This window comes from Schistocerca piceifrons, chromosome 3 (assembly GCF_021461385.2).
Source record: "Schistocerca piceifrons isolate TAMUIC-IGC-003096 chromosome 3, iqSchPice1.1, whole genome shotgun sequence".
Classification (NCBI taxonomy): domain Eukaryota; kingdom Metazoa; phylum Arthropoda; class Insecta; order Orthoptera; family Acrididae; genus Schistocerca; species Schistocerca piceifrons.
Window position 1 is genome coordinate 572954588 of NC_060140.1, and position 26739 is coordinate 572981326.

At 39.2% G+C, this 26739-nt stretch overlaps 1 protein-coding gene across 1 annotated transcript in view; it reads left to right on the top strand.

The window, feature by feature from the left end:
- Positions 1 to 26739, top strand: part of LOC124787735 (phosphatidylinositide phosphatase SAC2) — a 391111-nt gene that overhangs the window by 176407 nt on the left and 187965 nt on the right. Inside the window, exon 9 of the mRNA XM_047254587.1 lies at positions 10019 to 10089. Within this exon, the coding sequence (XP_047110543.1) occupies positions 10019 to 10089 (71 nt within the window). The remainder of the gene's footprint in view (positions 1 to 10018; positions 10090 to 26739) is intronic.

Below are 26739 nucleotides of genomic sequence, written 5' to 3' on the forward strand. Positions count from 1 at the left end.
TTTATGTACATCCTTTTCCTGTTACTGCTATTGCGCATAGAGATTGGTATGACAATACTGGTTCTGGATCGCCCCTCCTCTGCTCACGCAAATTCTTCTTGTTTGTGTCAATCCTCTTGATGCAGGATTCTCGACATAGGCAAAATGATGAACAGAATAAGAATGTATGAATAAATTTTGCTTTTCTAATGACTTTCTATAACACTTCTTTAATGTACGGTTGAAATACTCATTCTGTTTAACAATGTTAACTCAGTGGAATTCATCATACACTGCCCGCTACCACTTATAGAGACAAACAGGTGAAGATTAATCAGTTGAAGAGTGTATCTCTCCTTAATTTGTTTGTATGCCGATTTTATCTATGGTACAAAATTATTATAAAGAAAAGAACGAGAGGAAAAAAATAATATTCTTTACAGTACCTATATAGTTTAAAAAATGTGGCTCGCAAAGGATATAATGGTTGTTGTACTCTTGATACGTTGCTTTGTGGATAAATGAGTTTGCTGACCACTGCTCCAGGGAGAGCAGTTAATGCTTTCAGTGCAAATAAACAAACACATGTAAGAACTTAGTAGAACAAGTTTGAAAATAAGACTGCAAATCGGTTACCAGACGTAATTAATGAGTAATCTACACAGTGAAAGCTTTAAACTGAAAAAGATTTTCAGGAAACTGGCATCAGACATAAGGTGCAGGATAGAACACTTTTAAAAAATTATCAGTTTCTGGGTAAACTGAGAACTTGTACCTATAGAATCAAAACAGAATAATGGAAGAGAAACTTCTACAAGGTGGTGGTGGTGGTGGTGGTGGTGGTGGTGGTGGTGGCGGCAGCGGCGGCAGCGGCGGCGGTGGTGGCGGTGGTTGTGGCGGTGGTGGTGGTGGTGGTGGTGGTGGTGGTTGTGGTGGAGAAAAATGCAAACTCATCAGCAAAATAAGTTCATTCACTCTCCTCTGTTGGTCATAACAATGTAATGTTTTGCTGAAAATCACAGAGAAATGAATCGGGAGTTAAATAACAAAATGCTTATTGTTTAATTGGAAGCAAAAGTGACACCATAGCCATAACGACAAAAGGAAACCAAAAATATATTTTTATAACATCACAGAAAATGGTCGTGCCCAGGACAAACAAATATCTGGCTTGCTCAGATTACGAATCTAGAAAACAAAGCCATCAGCAACATTCAATACAAGAAGCTCATTATTATCGAAACACCCACTCTTGTTTTATTGAGCTTGTTTTTTAGATCATTGACAGAGATTTTCTGTTCTGTATGAACTGGACCCTAGTTAAAGTTTTTATAAATAAATCTACCAACTGTTTATCAGAACATAAAAAACTTCAATCTCATTGTTTTCAACATGTTTATGTAAATAATAGTATTTAATGTCTATGTGTTTGGCACATTTGTGATCTGTGTTTTTAATCAAGCAAATAGCACTTTGATTGTCGACATAGTGTGCGATTTGTTTTTCTAACTGAAAACCAAATTCACTGAGAAAGCCACGCAACGAAACAACTTCAGTAGCATCTTTGGTGCTATGTTTTGAGCCTTTGTTGTTGACCTTGTTAAACATATCTGCTAATGTGAGCACCATGTCACAGGCCCAGGTGCTAAGAAGCTCATGTAGCCTTTTTATTGACCAAGAAGTGTCACACTCATCAGCATAATCACCATGAGAATAGACTATCAGTCTAGTAGAGTTGACTTTGTACATTATGGCCAGATCCTTGGTCCCCTGCAGATACTTCATAATCCTTTTAACAGTTTGCCAGTGACCTAGACATGGGTTATGTAGAAACCTATTCGCAATGCTCACAGTGAACATGTCTGGCCGCGAGACAGTTACTGCAGATGTTATGCTGCTGACTGCCTGTTGATAGGGCTTGCAATCCTTTTCCTTTACCTCATTTGGTTTGCAGGAGATTGTCCACTATGCAGCATGATTCCAGCATCAAAAGGAATGGAGTTTGGTTTTGAATCATCCACGTTGAACTTCTGAAGTAGTCAATTGATGTACCGTTGCTGACGCTGACCCCTGTAGATTTCTTTTGCAGAGTGGTGTGGTCAATATCTAGCTTAATGGATCCATTGCCTTCTGCTTTAACAATTGAGTTGTCTCCAGTTTGAACATAGGGGTCATCTGATTGGATTGGCGTAACATTGCCCCGTAACCTGATGTGTTGCTAAAAATCACAGAGAGAAATAAATCAGAGTTAAAAACAAATTGTGTATTTTATAAGGAGCAAAAGTGACACAGTAACCACGATGACAAAAGAAAACCTGAGACAGATTTTTGCGATGTCACAGGAAACGGTTGTACACAGAACATACATATATGTCTAGTGTGCTCACATTACATATATCGAAAACAAAGCCATCAGCAAAAGTCAATACAAACAGCTCAGTCTCGTCAACATAATGTAAAAAATAATCAGATAAATAAAAAAATGAAGCTATAGATTCAGTTGAGATTTTGTATTTAGGTTAGATGATGTCAAGAACAGGATGGTGATGAAAAGATATAAACAAAAGAGCAAATCAGTTCATTGTGCTTTTGTTAAAAGAAATTGTATTCTCGAAACCAAATTTCTGATGTGTCTGGAGTTCGAAGCTTTCTGTCATACTATATTACTGGTTTTGACTTTTGGCTACGCAGTGCAAAAACTGTTTGGTGCAATTCATTCTAAAACTGAGGCTGTTCAATGAGAAATGGAAATATACATGTTGGGAATTACTTGGTGAGAAATCAAAACAAACAAACGAATGAGGGAAAAGACTTTCACAGATGATGTAATCATCATATCACAACAATAATGAAAGAGAAGTGAAAGAAGAAGAAGAAAATAAGTGGTGGTGGTGGTGGTGGTGGTGGTGGTGGTGTTGGTAGTAGAAGGTGTAATTGATTGAATTAATGAACAAATTACTATAATTGTTGAGGTGTAATAGGTCATAATAGTCATAATACCTGCTGAAAAAGTAGTTCTTGTTCCGTCCATGTACCTCGCATGTTTTAACTCAGTTTTCATCTGTGGTCTTTTACGCATATAAATGGCAAATTACAGTGCAGCAGATAGTCATTTCACTCACTGCTAGTAACGGAAACTAGAGAATGAACAAAAATATGGCATTCTGATGATGTATCTAGAAGGCACTAATATAATACAGGGAGGATTACATACCACTTGGGTGATTTTCGCATTTATAGCATTTTTATTTTGCAGCATATATATATATATATATATATATATATATATATATATATATATATATATATATATATATATATATATATATATATATATATATATATTATTGCAACAATTTTCAAGCACTACAATGAATTTCAGCTGTTATCCATCAGCCACAATTGGAGCAGCAATGTCTTCCCCATTCGGTAGACTTTTGAAATATTGACTTTTGATATAGGAACTGATTTTGAACATTGAAGAGAAGCACAAATGGTTTGTTACAAACAGTAATATCCTGCAGTAGTGAACACTGTGTACAGAGTGATTCACAAAGAAATGCAAATATTTTAATATGTTATTCTGCAAGTAAAACTAAAGAAAAAAGTTCATATAAACATAGGTCCACAAATGTTCAGTTATGGAATTACGGCTAATGAAAGATTTTGCCTGAAATTTAGCAACTTTGCTAATACGAAGCCATTGCAAAATTATATGAGGTTAAAGTAAAGCACAATTTCCATTTATTTTGTTGTTATTGGTCTGGTGAATCTAATAAAACATGTCCCAGAGATATATCTGCAGTAGTTTTCCAGAACATCCAGAGAAGCAAAGACATAATTTCATAAAATTTTTATGTTATTAACTTCTTGGCCCAAATTGCTTTTCAAATTCCAGACAATTGTACAAAGTTTTCAGCAGAAGTTGTAGAGAATTTAATTTTGGAAAAATGAAGGGAAATGATTGAAACAACTCACTAATGGTTGCCAACAATGACATAAACCTTTCTACATTTCTAATGGAGAGTAAACAATTTTATGTGTGTAATAATCTTTGCTTCTCTGGAGTCCTGTAAAACTACTGCAGATATACGTCTGGGACATGATTTATTAGATTCACCAGACCAATAACAACAAAATAAATGGAAATCATGCTTTACTTTAACCTCATTGAGTTTTGTGATTGCTTCATATTAGCAACGTTGCTAAATTTTAGGCAAAATCTTTTTAGCCGTAGCTCTGCAACTAAACATTTGCGGACCTATTTTTATATGAACTTTTTTTCTTTAGTTTTACTTGGAGAATAATATATTAAAATATTTGCATATCTTCATGAAACACCCGTTATATTGTCATGTGGATCTCAGTCTTATTCCAGTCTTTAGAATTAGCACTAGTTTGGTTACGTGTGTGTACTTTTCTGATAGTTTACTCAGCCTGTTCGTGGCAGTCTCAAGTTTAGTCTCTAGAAGATGAGTCAACCCCATTTCAGAGCTTTTCATCCCAGTCAACAGTGCTGTGAGATTAGTGATAACGTTGACTCACATGCAACTACTTCAGCTTTATCTGTCTTTATAATGGGTTGTTGTTGTTGTTGTGGTCTTCAGTCCTGAGACTGGTTTGATGCAGCTCTCCATGCTACCCTATCCTGTGCAAGCTTCTTCATCTCCCAGTACTTACTGCAACCTGCATCCTTCTGAATCTGCTTAGTGTATTTATCTCTTGGTCTCGCTCTACTATTTTTACCCTCCACGCTGCCCTCCAATGCTAAATCGGTGATCTCTTGATACCTCAGAACATGTCCTACCAATCGATCCCTTCTTCTTGTCAAGTTGTGCCACAAACTTCTCCCCTATTCTATTCAATACCTCCTCATTAGTTATGTGATCTACCCATCTAATCTTCAGCATTCTTCTGTAGCACCACATTTTATAATGGATTATAAATTTGTATTTCATGTCATACCAGTTTGCCCACATTAAGCATCCTTATACCTCATGGGAAAAGGAGCACTCTCTTTCTTATTCTTTATTTATATATAAAAACAAAGATGAGGTGACTTACCGAACAAAAGCGCTGGCAGGTCGATAGACACACAAACAAACACAAACACACACACAAAATTCAAGCTTTCGCAACAAACTGTTGCCTCATCAGGAAAGAGGGAAGGAGAGGGGAAGACGAAAGGAAGTGGGTTTTAAGGGAGAGGGTAAGGAGTCATTCCAATCCCGGGAGCGGAAAGACTTACCTTAGGGGGAAAAAAGGACAGGTATACACTCGCACACACATACAGACACAAGCAGACATATTTAAAGACATATTTGGTCTTTAAATATGTCTGCTTGTGTCTGTATGTGTGGATGGATATGTGTGTGTGTGCGAGTGTATACCTGTCCTTTTTTCCCCCTAAGGTAAGTCTTTCCGCTCCCGGGATTGGAATGACTCCTTACCCTCTCCCTTAAAACCCACTTCCTTTCGTCTTCCCCTCTCCTTCCCTCTTTCCTGATGAGGCAACAGTTTGTTGCGAAAGCTTGAATTTTGTGTGTGTGTTTGTGTTTGTTTGTGTGTCTATCGACCTGCCAGCGCTTTTGTTCGGTAAGTCACCTCATCTTTGTTTTTATATATAATTTTTCCCACGTGGAATGTTTCCTTCCATTATATTATTCTTTATTTATTTATTTATGTATTTATTATTATTATTATTATTATTATTATTATTTCTTTCTTTTCTCAGACGTTATGTCTGGTCAAAAATGGAAAGTGACGCGGACCTTGATCAAGCTTGACTTCCTTTTAACTGTACGGTATATGTTATATTGCATTTAGGAACTTTCGGGTAATTGAACATGTATCAATAATTATGGATTTCTGTAGTTGTATATATAAGTTTGGATGTAGCTGTATTGCATTCATGTACTGGTGGATATTGTGTGGTATGACTCCTGTAGTTGATAGTATAATTGGTATAATGTCAACTTTATCCTGATGCCACATGTCCTTGACTTCCTCAGCCAGTTGGATGTATTTTTCAATTTTTTCTCCTGTTTTCTTTTGTATATTTGTTGTATTGGGTATGAATATTTCGATTAGTTGTGTTAATTTCTTCTTTTTATTGGTGAGTATGATGTCAGGTTTGTTATGTGGTGTTGTTTTATCTGTTATAATGGTTCTGTTCCAGTATAATTTGTATTCATCATTCTCCAGTACATTTTGTGGTGCATACTTGTATGTGGGAATGTGTTGTTTTATAAGTTTATGTTGTAAGACAAGCTGTTGATGTATTATTTTTGCTACATTGTCATGTCTTCTGGGGTATTCTGTATTTGCTAGTATTGTACATCCGCTTGTGATGTGATCTACTGTTTCTATTTGTTGTTTGCAAAGTCTGCATTTATCTGTTGTGGTATTGGGATCTTTAATAATATGCTTGCTGTAATATCTGGTGTTTGTTGTTTGATCCTGTATTGCAATCATGAATCCTTCCGTCTCACTGTATATATTGCCTTTTCTTAGCCATGTGTTGGATGGGTCTTGATCGATGTGTCGCTGTGTTAGATGATACGGGTGCTTGCCATGTAGTGTTTTCTTTTTCCAATTTACTTTCTTCGTATCTGTTGATGTTATGTGATCTAAAGGGTTGTAGAAGTGGTTATGAAATTGCAGTGGTGTAGCCTATGTATTTATATGAGTGATTGCTTTGTGTATTTTGCTAGTTTCTGCTCGTTCTAGAAAGAATTTTCTTAAATTGTCTACCTGTCCATAATGTAGGTTTTTTATGTCGATAAATCCCCTTCCTCCTTCCTTTCTGCTTAATGCGAATCTTTCAGTTGCTGAATGTATGTGATGTATTCAATATTTGTGGCATTGTGATCATGTAAGTGTATTGAGTGCTTCTAGGTCTGTGTTACTCCATTTCACTACTCCAAATGAGTAGGTCAATATTTGTATAGCATAAGTATTTATAGCTTTTGTCTTGTTTCTTGCTGTCAATTCTGTTTTCAGTATTTTTGTTAGTCTTTGTCTATATTTTTCTTTTAGTTCTTCTTTAATATTTGTATTATCTATTCGTATTTTTTGTCTGTATCCTAGATATTTATAGGCATCTGTTTTTTCCATCGCTTCTATGCAGTCGCTGTGGTTATCCAATATGTAATCTTCTTGTTTAGTGTGTTTTCCCTTGACTATGCTATTTTTCTTACACTTGTCTGTTCCAAAAGCCATATTATTATTATTATTATTATTATTATTATTTTTTTTTTTAAAGCTGCTAACGTCAGTTGGAACACATTCAGGAAGTGCTTAGTAAGAGGATGGGAATTGATGCTGCCATTTATTTATGTGGATGTATCAAGGCTGCATTCCGCTTGTGTTTGTGTCTGTGTGTGTGTGTGTGTGTGTGTGTGTGTGTGTGTGTGTGTGTGCGCAAATGCATACCTGTCCTTTTTTTCCCCCTAAGGTAAGTCTTTCCACTCCCGGGATTGGAATGACTGCTTACCCTCGCCCTTAAAACCCACATCCTTTCATCTTTCCCTCTCCTTCCCTCTTTCCTGACGAAGCAACCATTGGTTGCGAAAGCTTGAAATTTTGTGTGTGTGTTTGTGTGTTTTTTTTATTGTGCCTATCTACCAGCGCTTTCCCGTTTGGTAAGTCATGGAATCTTTGTTTTTAATATATTTTTTCCCATGTGGAATGTTTCTATCTATTTTATTTATATCATTTATTTATTCAGTTGCTTAGTGCTTTGACTAGAGTATGGAGGAAGTAGAACTTGACCTGTGACTTAATAGAAATTTATATTGTATATCATTTACCACTATCGTTGTTGTTAGGGTGCACTAATACTCATATTTGTAGCAGCAGAAATAATAATCTGTCCTAGTGGAGAAGACTTTATTAAAGTAGACATTTTAAAATGGTCTCTACCAAAAATAAAGAAATGAGGTAAAGTTAATCTTTGAAGAAATTTTGAAAACAAAAAAAATCTTAGGAGTGCGGAACACAGCCTTGATACATCCACTATGTAAGAAATTCAACAAATAAGACACTAACAGCTACAGAATTTCTTTGCTACTAGTTAAATATATTTTCCGAGACTCTACTAAACAGTGTAGAAACTACACTGGATAGTCATTTAGGTGAGTAGCACAGGGGTTTTATGGAGGGCTGATCGTGTTCTGAACAAATATTTAATTTGAAGTCAATCACTTGCCACAGCTTACTGAATTCAAGAAATATTGTAAAAAATTGTTGATTGTCTATTAGCAGAGAAGCTATACTTAAAAAAAATTGGAGAATTTGGCGTAAAGTCTAACTTTGTAATTTGTGAAGCACTTACACAGTATCTAAAGTGAAATATTTGGGAGAAATATCTCAGCCCTTTGAAACAAACACTGCTGTATGGCATGGTGATGGTCTATTTCCAGTTCTTTTTAATCTTGTTCTTCTAAAAAAAAAAAAAGAGTGAGAATTTTAAATGCAAAACTGAATGAATATAGTATTTCACCAAGAAGATTGGGAAGAGGAAGCAAAATATTTGAATAAACTATCTCACATGTGCAGATGACTCCGCTATACTTTCTGAAAGTGACTTCTGCTGTAATAAAAATTGTTTTAGAAGAAATAACCAGCCCTAGGGCTGGCTTAAGAATGTAGACAGGAGAAAAATTATCAAACATTAAAGGAATGCCAAAATTTCTGAAAACAGATGTCGGCCAGCTACAGAAGGTAAAAAAAAATTGAATATCTTGGGAGACAATACAAAGAATTGTTTAGAAAAAGCTTCTATATAAGAAAGGCTACTTAAAATGGGAAGGGCACATGGCCGAACTACATCTGCATCTACAGCTGTTAACTATGTTTTTCTTCATGGCTTCTGACCACTCCAGAACAGTTTATTTTCACTCTACTGTCTGCTGTTTCATCAGAATTTATATATATTCTAAATCCTAAAGACATTTACAACTAAAGAAATGGTTGTCTAAAAGTGAAAATGCATTTCATTACAGCAGTGAAGTGAGAATGTCTTTATGTATGTGAATGTCCAACTTTAACACATAATTTAAATAAATTATAAATGCTAGAAAGATGAACCATTAAGAAAATATTAGGGTCATGAACAATATGATAGGTTGGAAATTACAAACGAATGATGAAGTTTATGGAACATATTGGAAGTAATGAGAAAAAGATGACTGGTGTTTTTTGAACATTTATGTCAAGTGCAGGATAGTAGAGTAACCAAAAAGCTCTTCAAAATAGTTGTAGACTAAGACATCAACAAATTGGATCCATGGAGTTAAAAATGATTTAGGAATATAAACACTGAAGAAACAGCTGACAGAAGAGTGAAAATAAGCTGGTCTGGAATGTTCAGGAGACACAAGGAAGAAACATAGTGAACAGATGAAAGGGTACTGGAAAAAAAGAAAATAAGGAACTGTAATTAGCACTTGCTCTTTAGCTGACCCATCTAAGAAGGGAAAAAAAGATATTTCCTCAGTGTTAGTTTGAATGGCACAGTGCATTGTGAAATGTAGTCCATCAGAAAATAGTGTGCTATTGCTTCCTGACTTGTACTGTGACGTACAAGGCAATAAAGGGGACTTCACATATTTAAATGGGTTGGAGTCATAATGCGACTTGGCAATTTTGACGTTTGCAAAGCTTTACTAGAACTAAATGAACTGATAACTAACAAAACAATCCTAGAGCACAGGCAAGGGATTTAACCTTGAAACATTGAAATTGCGAGTTGACCCTTTCTGACCTCTGTGTGTGTGTGTGTGTGGATGTGTGTGTGTGTGTGTGTGTGGGGGGGGGATATCAAAAATATCAGATGTGGTTTCTGACCTTTCTGTCCTGTAAGTTCCTGCGTCCTGACAATCATTTGGCCATTTGCTCTTTAGCTTTTTTCTAAGTAAATAAATAAATAAATAAAAATTAGACTGAAATCCTTGATTTTTTTTTGTGTACACACTTTTTGGCTATTGCAGTCTATGCTTACATATGTTATTTATTAAGCTAATTCTTGGCATTTCAGGGGGACTACACAAGGACTGGAGAAAGGAAATTCACTGGAATGATGAAAGATGGCATGAACTCGGCTAACAGGTACCCACTTTTTACTATAAAATTTGTCAGACTATCTATAAAATTATGTTACGTTGAAAAGTAACATGTACTTGTTGAAAAAATTCTTATTTTTGCTGTAATTTATCGACAAGGAGAAGTATGTTTTACTTACTTGAGAGGGAAAACTGAGTAGCTGGTAGAAAAATTCAGGGGCAACATAAATACAAGTAGAATGATAGCATATCTGTGGCTAATGAAGTGTGTTGTAGGCAGATAAAATATGTCTTAGGTATTTTTTAATGTGTGTGTAGGAGAGGAGTGGAGAGGGGAGGGGGATGGGGTCGCGCAAACGGTAACAGTCCCAAAACATATCCCAAGGGCACCCAACTGGTTACTTCTATATTTGTCAGTGACACACTATCCAAGGAAACATCAATCCAGTCAAAAAAGTTTTTCAGATGCTGCCTCTACCTGATTACGAGGATCCATCACTGTCAGGATAGTAGGTGAAATAAGTGCAAATTAAGTTTTGTATCACTGATTGATTTGAAATATCTGGTTGGTCGGAGATCGTCCTGTTAGAGATATCTAATTACATTAGAGCTCAAAATATTGTCTAAGATTGTACAATAGATGCATTCTACAAAAGATCAATGTAAAGTTTTGTGGGTAACTTTTGCAACACTCTCATAGATGGGTGTAATGTATACATTCTTTCAGCTACTGGGCACACACTAGGGGCTGAGGTATTTTCTTTAAAGGGTCTTCCACATATTAGAGTTAAAAGAGGAACTTATTCATCAGAAAATTCAAAGATGCAGTCACTCTCTAATGCCATCTTCAGTTTTAATGATTTTAGCTGTTTCTCAGTACTACGAGCGTTAGTTAACTATGTCACTCATCGTTGTCCTTGTATGATAATTAAACTGGGGCAATACTACTGGATCTTCCTGTGTGTGTGTGTGTGTGTGTGTGTGTGTGTGTGTGTGTGTGTGTGTGTGTGTGTGTGTGTGTGGGCACTAACTGTGATGCCACTGGAAAGCTTTACATATTGTCCTTCTAACAGTGAAATATGTTTAATTTAACATCTCTCTATCTATAACCCTATTCTTTTACACCTGTTCTGCAGTAGTCATTGTTTCTTTAGAGATTGTGGAAACATATTGGTACAGCTAAAACTGAAGGCAAATTGTAAAACATACTTAGAAGGGACCTTTCATTCTGTAGTGGAGTGCACCTTGTTTTGGAACTTGCCATAGTCGGTCTCAAACCTGGAATCTTGTCTTTTGCTGACAATACAGGGCAAGGTTCTGGGTTTGTGTTCCAGTCTGACACTTAGTTTTACTCTGCCAGAAAATTTCAAAACATATCAGTGTTATCAGCTATGTACATCAGCTATGCCAGAATATGAACATGTAGCCTCAAACTTCATTGTATACCCTGTTGTTGGGGTGACAATAATTGGAGCAAAGTTAAATAGCAGTTCCAGAATTAGTTTCTATGTGAAAGGTCATTGCTTGTAATAGATTAATCTTAACTAGTGACATGTTCCCAGCTGTATGTTGGTAATACTAAATATTTATGGCTGGACAGCTTGACTTTCATGGTGGTACTGGTAATAAATTACATGTACACAAACCTTTCCTTGTGAATCAGTCTCTCTGTTAGTGAAAACTACGTCAAAGCCTCTGCAGTAGTTCCTGAGATTAGTCTTCACGTACAAACAGAAAAATGAGGTGTGGAACTTTAATTTATAATGTGTACATGTGTCAGAGCTTTTTATTAATCGCTGGGTAGTACTTACCATTTCCGTTGTAGGGTTCTTTTTCAGTTTTTTATAGGTGGTAGGATCCAAGAGATCTTCCATTCCTACAGAAGATAAAAAATACCTTTGCAAAAACGGAAGCTTACCCTCCTAGACTATATGGGTTACCTAAGATACACAAGCCCAATGTCCCATTGAGACCGATAGTAGGTGCCATTGGGGCTCCTACTCAGGAGCTGGCTAGATATCTTGCTTCTTTGTTGCAACTATATATAGGTAAAACTGACACTCATATTAAAAATTCCATGCATTTTATCGAAAAACTGAGGGAAATCACAGTTAGTCCAAGTGACATCCTTGTCAGTTTCGATGTAGTATCCCTGTTCACCATGGTCCTTGTTGACGAAGCTCTTTCGTACATAGCTGATGTGTTTCCTACTGATATAATAGCTTTGTGTCGACATTGTCTATCCTCAACTTATTTTCAATATAACAACGAGTTTTATGAACAAATTGATGGGGTGGCCATGGGTAGCCCTCTGTGCCCTGCTATTGCTGATCTATTTATGGAATTTTTCGAACAACAACTGCTGCAGTCGGCCAAAAAAAGCCCTTTTAAATGGTATTAATACATGGATGACACCTTTGTGATATGGAATCGTGCTGAAGAGGAGCAGAGTGATTTTTTGGTGCACATAAACAGTTTCAATCCAAAGATACAATTCACCTCGGAGAAAGAGAGTAATGGACAACAAAATTTTTGGGATGTATTGGGTATTAAACGGGCAGATGGGACTTCAGGGCACAAGGTATATAGGAAACACACACACACACACACACACACACACACACACACACCGATCGTTACCTACATAAGGATTCGAATCATCATCCTAGGCAGAAGAGAGGAGTCATAAAAACTTTAGTGGACAGGGCTAATAGCATCTGTGATCCAGTTTATTTGCAAGATGGATTAAGCCATTTGCGAACGTCTTTCAAGAGAAATGGGTACACTGACAACGAAATAGATCGAGCGCTCCACCCTAGAAGAAAAGTGTCCAAAAATACACAACAGCAACAACCACCTTCGGCTGGAAAAGTTTTTCTTACATTTATTCATAACATCACGGACCGTATTGGGAAAGATTTGGCCAAGTTTCAAGTAGAGACAATCTTTCGACCTACCAAGAAAATTAGTGAAAGTTTAAGATTGGTGAAAGACGCACGACACCCCTTAGCTACCCCAGATGTGTATAAAATTCCATGTAACTGTGGCATGGTTTATATTGGAACAACTAAAAGGAGTGTTACTACCCACCTAATGGAACACAAAAGGAACTGTAGATTGGGACAAATTGACAAATCAGCTGTAGCGGAACATGTTTTCAAAGACGGTGATCACGAAATAAAATTTAGTGAGACAAACATGATAGCTAGGACCTCACATTATTATACCCGCATGTATAGAGAAGCTATAGAGATCTACAAGCAAGAAAATAATTTTAATAAAAAAGGAGGAGGATTAAAACTAGACAAGATATGGCGGTCAACTCTGTACCAATAAAGTGACTATTGATTACCTATAATCGAGAGAGATGGCACTAGCCAGAGATAGTTTTAAAGTCGGAAGCACATGATGAGTGGTGGCACCATCTAAGCACTCTATATAAGTGGGACCTCCAGCACCTAGTAGCCAATTGCTGACTCACCTCAGAAGATGTTCGTGCAGTAGGCAACAAAACGTCAGGAAGGAGAAGCAATTTTATATATGGACCATGGCAATTCAGCCTGGAAGTTTTAATTAATGAAGTTAAGCGCTCGTTTTTCCTGCGCGAGGTTCAAGAGTGGAACAGTAGACACAGCTTGAGTGTGGTTTATAGAACACTCTGCCAGGCACTTAACTGTGAATAGTAATCATGTAGATGTAGATGTAGATAGATGAGCTGTAGATGTAGATGTAGATAGATGAGCTGTAGATGTAGATGTAGATAGATGAGCTGTAGATGTAGATGTAGATAGATAAGCTGGGAGCCACAGCTGTGAAGGACAGCATACTCACAACCATGCCCCGCCGTCTGGCTCGCGAGACAACAGGAACAATCTCCAGAAAACTGCTGCCAGGCCACACATCGAGGCCTGAGGGTGCTTCATGGGGCGATGGCGATGGTGGGTCCAGGTCCAGCGGGTCGGCGAGTGGGGACGGCAAGGGGGAGGGTGCATCATCCATCCGCTCCTTCTGGGGTGCCCTGGTGGCACCAGTGGGTGGCTGCGAAGGCCTCGCGTTCCTGTGAGACCATGACGTGAATTTGGTTCTGGTTGTCGGTGCTGCAAATCACCGGGACCCACAATCAAGTACATAGAAGAGGCTATGCGTTCCTAGATCACACCTCTTTCCCATTGTCCATGGTTGCCATAAACCTTGAAAAGAACAAGATCACATGATGCAAAGTGATACTTGCGGACCGCTAGTAGCACTGGATGCTGCCTTGGTTGGAGCAAGTGTAGCAGCATCCAATGGCAGCAGCCTTACAGAAGTTGTGCCAGTGATGGTCCGTCTTGTGGGTAGGAGCGGTAGGAGGCGAGAAAGAGTTGCAGCCCTGTTCCCATGTGTGGATGGTTCGAAGCTTCACCATCTGTTGCTTAAAAGTGCGTATGAAGCGTTCTGCTTCTCTGTTGGACTGTGGGTGAAACGGAGCACTTATTAGATGACGAATGCCATTTCATTCACAAAACTGTTCAAAATCACATGAAATGAACTGTGGTTCAGTGTCTGACAGAAGGCCTTCTAGCAAACCTTATATGCAAAATACGGAGGACAATGCTTGAATGGTGCTACGTGATGTGGTGGAAGCCATAGGCACTGCAAATGGAAACTTCCTAGAAGTGTCTACCACTACAAACCAACCAGTGTTCCAGAATGGTCCTGCAAAGTCTATGTTCAGTCATTTCCATGGCAGTTGAGTCTTAGACCAAACCGTGTGAGTCTGTGGTGGAGTGGATTGCATTTCCGCACATTCGCAACACTGTGACGCCATCCGTTCAGTGTGGGCATCCATGCCCTGCCAAGTACAGTGCCGTCGCGCTAAGTGTTTAGTGCGAACAATTCCCCAATGTTTTCGGTGGAGCAATCACAACACATCCTTTTGCAACACTTTGGGAATAAGCCCATGTGATTGTCAACTGTCATTTTGAACTAGAATCACACCCTGTTGAACCGAAAGATTATGCAGATGAACAACATATTGGCACACACATATGAGTTCTGGATACTGTTCAGCGAATGAGGCCAAGACGTGCTAATGTAATGCAACAAGATATTGAGATCTGGTTCTGCTTCTGTGGCTTGTGCTATTTTTATGTAGTACAAGGGAAAAGATTCCAGCAATTCAAAGTCCAGGGCATCGGTTTGGCAAGAAGATGCGGCAGGTGCATAAAAATCAGGGTCTGAGCCAATCAGAAGGTGCAATAGGGCGTCTGCACTGCCGTGTTTTTCTGTAGGTCTGTACACAATTTCATACTGGTACTGCGAAAGCAACAAAGCCCAATATTGCAATTTTTGAGCAGTCCATGTACGAACCAGCTTTGATGGATGAAACAAGGACTGCAAAGGCTTGTGATCTGTCACTAAATAGAACTTGTGAACATACAAGCAGTGATGGAATTTTGTAATACCATACACAATAGAGACAGACTCTTTTCCTATTTGAGAATAACTGCACTGAGTTCGAGGGAGCAACTTTAAGACAAAAACGCTGGGTCTGTCTTGTGCACCAACTCTTTCCGAAAGCACAGTGCCAATTCCATAGGAAGAAGCATCGACTTGTGAAACTACTGGCTTGGTAGGGTCAAAATGCATTAAACACCTGTCACTAAGTAAAGCATTTTTGAGCTTCTGAAATGCATCTTGACAGTCTACACAAAATGTACATTTTCGTGATGCAGATGATTAAATGGAGCCATGATCTGAGCAGCATTCGGTGTGAACTGTATGTCGTATGTCATCTTGCCTAGTACTGACTGCAGTTCAGACACATTGCGAGGAACAGGCAGGTCACAGATTGAAAGCAAATGAGATTGGAGGGGGTGTACACCCTGACTGTTTATCACATGACTTAAGTACTGTAGTTCAGCTTGAATGGGAGCAATTACACCATTATCTTGCAACTCTTTCAATTCACTGGCTATTTTGTCTCTTAAAGCAACTGGAATGGGGTGGGCCCAGAAAAACTTAGGCTGTGCATTGTCTTTCAATATAACATGCGCTTCAAAGTTATTTACTTTTCCCATTCCTTCTGGAAATAGTTCAGGAAATTCTTTAAGCATGCTGGCGACACTGTATTTTGGTGCAAATGTAGATATGGAAAGTAGGTCTCGCAGATGGTAATTCCAGACAAATCAAAGGCATCTAAACTGAAAATGTTGTCCCTGTCTCTTGATTTGAACACAGTAAAATTCACTGTCCTGGTGTGAGATTTGTAAGTGGCATGCGCCGGCCGAAGTGGCCGTGCGGTTCTAAGCGCTGCAGTCTGGAACCGTGAGACCGCTACGGTCGCAGGTTCGAATCCTGCCTCGGGCATGGATGTTTGTGATGTCCTTAGGTTAGTTAGGTTTAACTAGTTCTAAGTTCTAGGGGACTAATGACCTGAGAAGTTGAGTCCCATAGTGCTCAGAGCCATTTAAGTGGCATGCAAACTACACTGTCCAAGCACTGGAATTTCATGTCCGTTGTTAGTAGTGAGTTGCTTGCTAGATTTAGAAAGGTGTGGTGAGCCTAACTGTTCGTATGTAACATGATTAAGCAAAGTTACTGAGGCACCTGTGTCTAACTGAAAGTTCACACGATGGCCAGCAACTCGTAATGAGACAAATAGTTTGTTAGAATGTAGTTGCATAGCACTAAAGTGAGAATGAGGCACAACGTTACTCTTACTTTTGTCAGGACCTGTTCTAGGTTTGGAAAACAGTGTTCACTGCATTTGCATGAGCCTGTTTTTTTCTGAGAGTGGGCAAAATTGGCGTTTTTTGTGCCATTGCAAACTAACTGCTTGAATGTGGCCTTTTTCCACATATGTAACATGTTGCATTATGTGATGGGCAATTCTTTTATGGCAAGCAAAATATATACAGGTCTGTTTCCCTGTCTACGTGGCTGTCCATGTGGCTGTTTATGCACTCATTGTTATGGCTGCTTGGGGCAGTTGCAAGCAAGGGGCAACTCGATCTAACGAATAGGGGCCTGCTCAAACTTATTGGCTGCTGTGACACCCAAATCATATTGCTCTATGATTTGCAGTACTTCAGGAAGTGATGGATCAGATTACTTTAGGATCTATTCCCATATTCTAGTATCTGGGACATTGAATGGTATTGCATCCCTATCATTAAATCAGTGTAAAAGCTGCCACAACTACACTTTAATTTACACTTCCTAGTTATGCCCATTAATTCTGTGTACCACTGATGGTACGTCTGTCCCGGCTTTTTCTGCAAGCGAAAGAACTGATATCTGGCTGCAGATACTTGGACTTGCTGGACATAGTACTTAGTTAATGCAGCGATTACTTTACCGTACCTGAGTTCGTCGGGAGATGAGTTTGGGAATAGCTTTTGTATTGACCTGCACACTGGGGACCCCACAGTCAAAAGTAAGTATTGTAGCTTTACAGCACCTTGAACTCGGTGAACTTGATAATGTACTTGAAACTGTGTCAGGTATTCGAGCCATTCATCTTTAATGTTGTTAAATTGATGGATTGTGGTATTCTGGTTGGCGGCACTTGTTGGGCTATTCAGTCAGTCAGTTGGTTGTTGTTGTGCGGCTGATGCGGCTTGTGCAGCCAAAAGTTGTCATACCTTTGTCAGCAAAGCGGCAATTTGTTGGTTTTGAAAGTGAAAAGCTTGTGTTAGATCCATTACATTAGCCATCTGCAGCTGCAGTGCGGGGACAGGAGATGGAGGGGGTAGGGGTAGCCATGGTTTACACAAATATGTTGTAGCAAAAAAGCAAGCAAAGCCTCTGAAAAGAGTGATTTGATTAGTTCTACGGCTCTCCTCCTGGAATACGTGCAACAACACAACAAAAAATTAGCAATGAGAAATGAGCACCTCTAAAAGCTAAAACACAAGAGAAGCAAGCAAAATCTGCACTGAACTACACTCTTCTCCAGTTTTTGTGTCACTGTAGGCTTGTGCCATGGGAAGCAAGGAGAGGATATTGTTTGGTGGCTGGTATCCTCTTTCAGTGACACAACTGCATACATGTATTAAGAGTTCTTTATTAACACAAACAGAGAGTTACTTATCTTAAAGCAAGTTGTTGTGGTACAAGCTCTTTTGTAATAGTCCACATTAGCCTCTCTGAGTCTCAGGCAGCACATAGCGACCAGAGTAGTGTGCATAGTGGAACATATACTTCACCAGCAGTGAGGCTAATGTGGACTATTATGGAAGAGCTTGTACCACAACAACTTGCTGTAAGGTAAGTAACTCTCTGTTTATGTTAATAAGAACCCTGTTAACACATGACTGCAGCGGTGTCATAGAAAGAGGATACTGGCCACCAAACAACGTCCTCTCCTTGCCTCCCATGGTACAAGCCTACACTAGCAATGAGACAGCACAAAACTTGTATCTTGGGGGCAGAAAGGAAAACTGGTCTCAAACCATGTTTCTGCTGTACACATCCTAACTTGCTGCTTGTTTTGCCCCACAGCGTGGCAGGAAAGCCACCAGCTTCTGCAGTTTCACAAGATGTTCTGCTTCAGTGGCACCTGAAAGTGTTCGCAGTGTCTCTCTTGCTACAACCTTTCTCTCTGAACATGTTTCAAGTGCTGCAATCCAGACTGTAGATGGTCTTTGTCAGAAATAACTTTTTTCCTGTGTATTAACATGTTCAGGGGACTCTTTTTTTGTGTAGGGGGAGGGGAAAACTATCAGCGTTCCAATATCGATCGATGTGCTTCAATTTCCTGTAGACTGAATGACCAAGCCGACCTCCTGCCTCCCACTCATCTAAAACATCCTTCTCAATCTCAATGATAAATCTAATGTAGGAATGGACATCGTTCATGTGATCCATGAATTGCTGCATTGTATTTTCACCATGTGCCCATGTCAGTAAGGTGTCATTGACATACCTTAGGAAGCAAGACGCATGCAACACTGCAGAATTCTGAGCCTGCTCCTCAAAGTGCTCCATGAATAAATTCTCAACTGCAGTAGGCAGTAGAGAACTCATCACTGTGCCCTCCGTCATTTCATAATACTCATTGCAGTGCAAGTGGTATGTTGTTGCCAGAACATGATGGAACGACTTGATGATTACAGGTGGAAACTGTGGGGCCAAGAGGAGGACATCTTGTGAAAGGGCAAAATAAGCCAAGTCGGTGTCTTTCCTGGCACACTGTGGGGCAGTAAGCAGCAAGTTAGGATGTGTACTACAGGAACACGGGTTGAGACCAGTATTCCTTCCCACCCTAAATGTGAGATATGCTGCACCCTGTAAAAGACGATATAGCTCTTTGTGTGTCCATTGTGTATGGTATCCCTTGAGAGTACGGCAGCATCTATATAGATCGGACAAGTTGCACAGTTGTGGAGCATTGTACCAAGCACAAGAGACATATTATACACTGCTGGCCACCGTAAATGCAACACCAAGATAACATGTTGACCAAGTATCAAATGATTACGTTTACAGACGTCTGTGACATGTGGTTCCTGCCAGAATCAGTAGCCAGAGTAGCCACCATTGTTGGAGATAATCGCTGCCACACGTCTCAGCATTGAGTCAAAGAGACGTTGGATGTGTTCCTGGGGTACAGCAGCCCAAGCAGCTTCCACACGTTGCCAAAGATCATCTGGTGTGGCAGCTGGGGATGTAATCTGAGTCACTCGTTGAGCAACCATGGACCACATGTTTTCTATCGGCGAAAGATCCGGAGAGTGAGCCGGCCAGGGAAGCACTTCAATCTGGTTATTGACGAAGAACCTTTGGACAATGCGTGCCATGTGTGGTCGCGCATTATCCTGTTGAAATATGGCTATGGCCGAGCCCTGAAGGTAAGGAAGGACAACTGGCTCCAGCACCTCGGATATGTAGTGCCGGCTATTTAAAGTACCGGCAATGCGTACTAGAGGCGTGCGAGAATAATATCCAATACCACCCCATACCATAATACCCGGTGCAAGACCAGTGTGGCGGTGCATAATGCAGCTGTCCAGCATCCTCTCTCCACGGTGTCTCCACACTCGAATCCGACCATCGTGGTGCTGCAGACAGAAGCGTGCCTCGTCAGTAAAGACAACGTCATTCCATTCTGCCGTCCACATCCATCTGTCATCACACCATTGGCGACGGAGACGTCTGTGGTTCTGCGTCAATGGTAGACGAAGCAATGGACGTCTTGCAGACAGACCACTCTGCTGTAAACGGCGTCGAATGGTACGCGCAGACACTGGATGATGCGTTACAGACGCAATGTGCTGTGCTATGGTTCGGGATGTCACTGAGCGATCCGTCACTGCCATGCGCACAATTTGCCTATCAGCACGTGCAGTGGTGCACCGAGGTGAATGCGATCGACCACGTCGGTCCGTCGTACCCTCCTGCATCCAACGGTCACATATCCACATTACAGTTGTTTGGTTTCGTCCAACACGACTAGTGATTTCTCTGTATGATAATCCACAATCTTGGTAAGCCACTATCCTTCCTCTGTCGAACTCGGATACTTGGTCAAATGATGTTCGCTGTTGTCTACGAGGCCGAACGTACACTCGTCGAAATCGCCAAGCCTTAAATGGCGCTATGAGGTGGCGCCACAGGCGCGCGTGATGTGCGTCTGTGCTGAAATTCTAATCAGTTGCATATCTCTTCGCTGCAAACCCATGGTGTAAATTTCACTTGATTCGGATGCTTCCTTCAGGGTGTTGCATTTACGGTGGCCAGCAGTGTACAAAGAGAGCTTGGCAAATCACCCATAGTTGAGCATTGCCTGGAAAATGGACACAAAATACAGTTTGAGAACATGAGAATCTTTTTCATGCGTCAACAAACTGGGATTCTATTATAAAAGAGATGGCTAAGGTTAGGATGAACAGCAACAATTTTAACAGAGACCAGGGGTACACAGAGTAGGGTGTGGGGGCGGGCTTAGGATGTCGAAATGAAGCAACAATGAATACTTAATGATTGTAGGAGGCGGGAGTGGCAGTTTCATACATCGTGCCAGCCCCTTGTGCCACCTGATATCACTCAGTCCCACAGCAAGCCAGAGCTGCTGTGAGATTCCCAACTCACCTTCTGCGCCTGCATTGTTTCGGACCTCTCTGATCAATGCCAGCGGTCATAATATTGGCTATCTAAGCAGAAAATCGTGCCACCCCTGGCAGTCGGTAGCTTTACTCCTGACAACGACGCCAGAGAGAGCCATAGAAAGCTCAAGAATTTTGTTCAAATTGACACGGCTTGCAAACTGAGAAGATTCAGACATGTCGCCGCGAAAGACTCTGGGGATACAATACTCCCCATCATACATTGTTCTTTCTGCTCCACAGTTGCAAGCCCAGAACAATAGTAGATGCACTATTCCCATTTTGATTGGACAATACTCAGGATGACTACTGAAACATCTCATCAGCGGCACCAAAGAGGCAAGACAACTGGCTTGCATACAGTCGGCAGATGCCCAGGAGAGGACCAAGAGTGCTGTAACACCACGCACGAGCTATTGAGATACAGCCCAACAGAGTTTGTATGGAGTTTTATGCCTGCGCAGAAAGTGAGACTGTTGGAAATGTTACAAAAGTGCAATTTTGGGCCATATCGTATCATTTGTCACCTTTCAGATGTCACATATGAAATCAAGGATTGTTGACCCTTCATCAAGAAGACAAAAAGCACAGAGACATCATCCATGTCATCCATATGAAGAGTTCCTACATTCCAGAGTTGCAGATTAACAGCGGTGTCTTGTTGTTCAAGGAAACTGAAGGCCTGCTCAGGGATCATGAAACTTGGGCTGGGGGGCTAACTTCGATGCTCATCATAGTAAAGAGATTATGACAACACAAACTGAATGTGAGAACCCATCAGTGCTGCCATACAGAAGACCATTGACAAAATCTAGATGCATGGTGTTGTTGTTGGCTCCAGTGAGAAATTCTGCAAAAGCTGGTCGCTATTTCTCCATGAGAAGGAGCACTGCTGCGAGCTGGACCGCATGCAGTGTGAAGTAGTAGTTAGTGTCACCAGCTAACACGGTGCGAATAGTCAGTTCAGATGCAATCGCCAGCAAATATATGTTAATTTTTATTTATCATTTCTATAGGGTTCTCAAAATTTGTTTGTTTTGTTCTCATATTGTGAAGTATTTGATCTTTAAAATGTATAAGTAGTAGCACTATAAATCCATGAGGCATGTCTGCTCCGTCTGCATTGTGGTGGTTGTAATAAAAGTCCTCTCAGTGCTGAGGTTGTGTGTCATTGATGAACCACCTTTCAGATTTGGCCTGTTTGGTAGTTGCAATATGAAAATATTTACATGAACAGAGTGATATTTTTAAAGGAAAATATTTACCAACATAGATAACAACAATGGTCTGCTTACAATACAGTACTATTTTCCATGTAGTTTTGGAGTGGACATGGCTACTAACTGCTAATTGCATTTTCCAATCCATGCCTCTAGATAAGGAGATAATTTGTAATGGCATAAGTAGGTGGAGTGGTTAATGGGGTATGTTTGTAATTGTCATTTGAGATGGCAAGATTCTCAGTTGCTTGTTTGATTTTGTTTGAGAACTTGTTGAAGAGCTGTATGCCAGAAAACCTAATTCTACTCTGAACTGTAAACAAGGAAGCAAAGCCTGCATGGAAATAATTTTTGTGTTTTGTATTGTAATTGTGGAAATCACATTTCAGCTGAAACTCATCTTAAGTAACAGCGACAAATATCATTAAGAAGTAATATAGTGGGAAATCTGTGTAAGAATCAAAAGACTTAAAGTGTCTTCCAAAAGATGTGCAGTTACCCACTTTATACAATATTCTTAGTGCTCATATCTGCTGAATAAAACTTCATTTATTGTAGAAATGTTGCCCCAGAAGGGATTTCCATAAGGGGACAGGGAGTGAAAGGCCAGCAGCTCCTTATTGCAGATTCAGGAGACACTAATCCAGTATCAGCAGCCTATCCCTGCTGAAGGTGGCAACAAACCAGGTTTTCCAATGTAGGCACAACTCAGTATTCTTTGATAGCAGCACTGATGGGTATTTAACGGCTGTCTTCTTGTATTGATTTAGTTCTTCTTGCAATGCTTTTTTAAGTGCAAGATCAGTCAAGTTCTGTGTCTGAGTTTTGGCAGAAGTACACTGTCCCTCTAGAAAGTGTTTTAAATATTGTACTCTTAACCACAGCAATAAATAGTTAACATCTATATTAAGGAGTCCTGTGCGGCACTCCTTAATCTATGCCCCCCCCTCCCCTCCATAATTGCATAATTATGCAACAGAAACTCATTAATTACAGCCTATGTGATGCTAAATCATATGCTGTCTGGAGGGGACTAGAGAAATTGAGATTTATTTGTTCTGCAAATTCATCATCTGCTTTTACACTCTTAGTGCCTTGCAATGCCTACAATACTTCATCCGACAGAGACAGAGATACGGAATATGCAGGATGTCCAGGATGTGTCTATAACCTCAGAAAGCTGTCAGTGGAGATGTCATTCAACTTTGTTCTGAGACACACAATAACTCATGGAACTGAGTTTGCAGATGTGACATTGCAAGAGGCATGTTGTACTAATGTAGTGATTCAGTTTGCTATTATTTTATTTGTTATAAACTCGCTTTTGAGGTGGAGAGTCATGCAGATCATGGAAAAAGAGGGACTGGAAGTGAGTTAATGAGCTGTGGCTTGCAAATCAATATTGTGGCTGTGGGATACAACCTTGTAGCCACACAATTGAACTGATATCCTTCTCACTCACCTACGTGTAACATGTAGTTCTATGAAGCATGGCCACTTGATTCTGTGATGGTACTCTACAGTGTGTGGTGCTTGTAGTACGTAGATCACAATGCTTCTGATTTTCATTAACTGTGTTTTATGTTCAGACAAGAAGCCAGTGGCTACTTTAAGTGTAGATTTGTCCTTTATTTTGGCTGGCAGTGAGTTGTCTGCAGTACAAAGTTTAATACTCTGTAAAATGGTCGAGTTGTTCTATAAAATATTATGAATGAGTTTTTAATCTGTTCTCAGAGTGCTAGCACCTACATGTTCTTTCTAAGAGATCAGCCACTCACATATCCATATGTCGTTATTGTAGCATTTGTCTAGCACTACCTTTTTTATTTTTTTATTATAAAAAAAGGTTTCAAAATATTAGACCAAGCTAGTCTTTTACAGTTTTTGTTACTGTGAGTGAATGTGAGAGTTATTGGGAGAGAATGAGTGTAATATTAAGTTTGTTTTTGTATACTGTTTTTTAATGTTTGAGATATTTTTAGCCCGTCTGTCTTTACATAAAATTTGGTGCAATGATAAGACACTGGACTAGCATTATTGGGGGCTGCGTATCAAATTCCCATCCTACTATCCAGATTCAGGTTTTCCAAGGTTTCCCTAAATGGCTTAAGTACATTATTGGGATGGTTATTTAATAATGCTAAAGCACCTTTTCTTCCCCCAACCTATCTCATTCTGAGCTTGTGCACCATTTCTGTTGTCGTTGAGTGAACATTCAACCCTAATTCCTCTTCTTTTTCTTTCTTTCTTTCTTTCTTCCTTCCTTCCTCTTATCTTCTTTGTCTTTATTTGATGGTCCTGATAACCTGAGTGCTCTAAAAAGATTCTCTCTCTGAGTTATGTAATATTTGAATGTCCTGTAGTTTGAATAATCCAAAAATTTAATGTTGAATTCACTACTGTTATTACTTGTCCTTCATGTATTTCTACCACTACTGGTTAATAACATTTCTGTATTGAAGTATCATGGAATTTCTTTCTGAGTACACCCAGCTTCACTTTCAGAAAGTTTTTGTCTGTGTCTGTTGAAAATTTTCATTCGCACACGGGGGACGGCCTGAGCATGTAATTTTAGGTGATGAACAGGAAGAATAAAATTACTTTTATTTCTTGTTCTATATGATTGATCAAACCAATTTTTCATGATTAATTCTTTTTTACTTTAGAATGATTGTTATCTCATAGATGTGTAGTGAAGGGATGGTTAAAAGTTCCAATGTTTTAAATAATCAACATTCTGATTTCCTTCGATGTGCAGTACATTTCTGATGTCTCTTTTTTTTGGAGCCTTGAATGTGTTTCTGATGACTTTTTTTTAAGTTCATTGTGTACAATGTATTACTAGAGCTTCTCCAGAAAACGAGCCATACCTACTTAGTGATCTGTATTAACTGTTCTGTACTTTTAAATTGACTTCTGTATTGAGTGTATATTTTATGACCTGCTGGTTTCAAGCAAACTATGTTTGGTGGTGTTACCTTGGATGGCATAATTCTTATTGGTTACACAGATTTGCTACACTGACATTGAAGACGTTGTGCAAGATTTCAGTCTTAAAAGTCTGAGGCAGAGAAACTGTATTAGGATCATTGTGACATATATTACCATCAAGCAGAAACTCAGTCCTCGCAAAGAAGTAAAAGTATGTGTTGCCTGCTCAAGCCGATGTCTGAAACAATATACAACAATAAAATTCATTCAGTAAGATGTCAGAAATGTGGAAAACACAATTTGGCTCATTGCTTAATTGGATAATGCTGGATTAAGTCTGTTGAATCATAACTGAAGACGTAATTTATTAAATGTTCTGTGTACACTCGAAGAGAATGATGTGGTTATTATAAAATAGTGTTTGATCAGCTTATACACTTTACACTACAGGGTAGATCCGGAGACAATGTTTGCAGAGAAAAATGATGTAATTTCTTTTCTTGTGCTGTATATTTCATGGCAGTATTTGTGATATTAAAATTTGATTATTTTTTTGCTCTGGTAGCTGTTGCAGTGGAGATACCTTTGTGTTTATTTTTAATGTACTATTGTTTGTAAGTGAAGTTTACATCAGTGTTGTTCACTTGTATGTGTTACTACATACATATTGTTTTTAGCAGATATTTGTTTGGCCACTTCATGGACACATATCGCCAGGCAGTTTTCGACATCATGCAAGGACAGGATGTTGATGATTCAGACTGGGATTCTGAATGGAAAACTGCAGCAAACATAATCCAAGCCCTTCTTCCTCCATCTCCTTCTATCTCATTAATTGTAATGCCTTTTGAGCATGAATTTAGACTTGGTGTAATGGTATTTCATTTCGTGCATTTAGTTGGCAATTTAGTGTCAGTCTGCTCTAGTTACCTGATTTCAACACTTCTGGGGAGAATTAGGTGGTGGTTCTAAATTGAATTTTTGTTAATACTGCCAAGATTAAAGAATATATAGTCATATTGTAGGACAAATTCGTGCTCTGGTGGCTGTAGACAGTTATGTCTGTGCACAAAATTGTATTCAAAATAAATTATTTGAGACAGCATGTGTGTCAGCTTTTTTATAGTTAGTTTATACTGCCAATTTATATGACTGAGATTAAGGTGAGAACAGTTTTATGTAATATGATGAGTTGCTTGCTTGAAGAGTAATTCATATCAGATTTCCATTAGATATGTTATTGTAATTTTTGTGCTGTTTATATACTTTAGAATGTTAGGTAACAGTCAGCATCTGTCTTTGATTTTATTTTCAAAAGAACATGACCATGGATTCAAGTTTTCAGAACTCTAAGTCAGTCATGTTGTTTATTACACATTTCTTTGGTGTGTAAATATTTTACTTGACCAAGCTGTTGTAATTGAATAAGCTTTATGGAAAGTTTATTTATAACTTAAT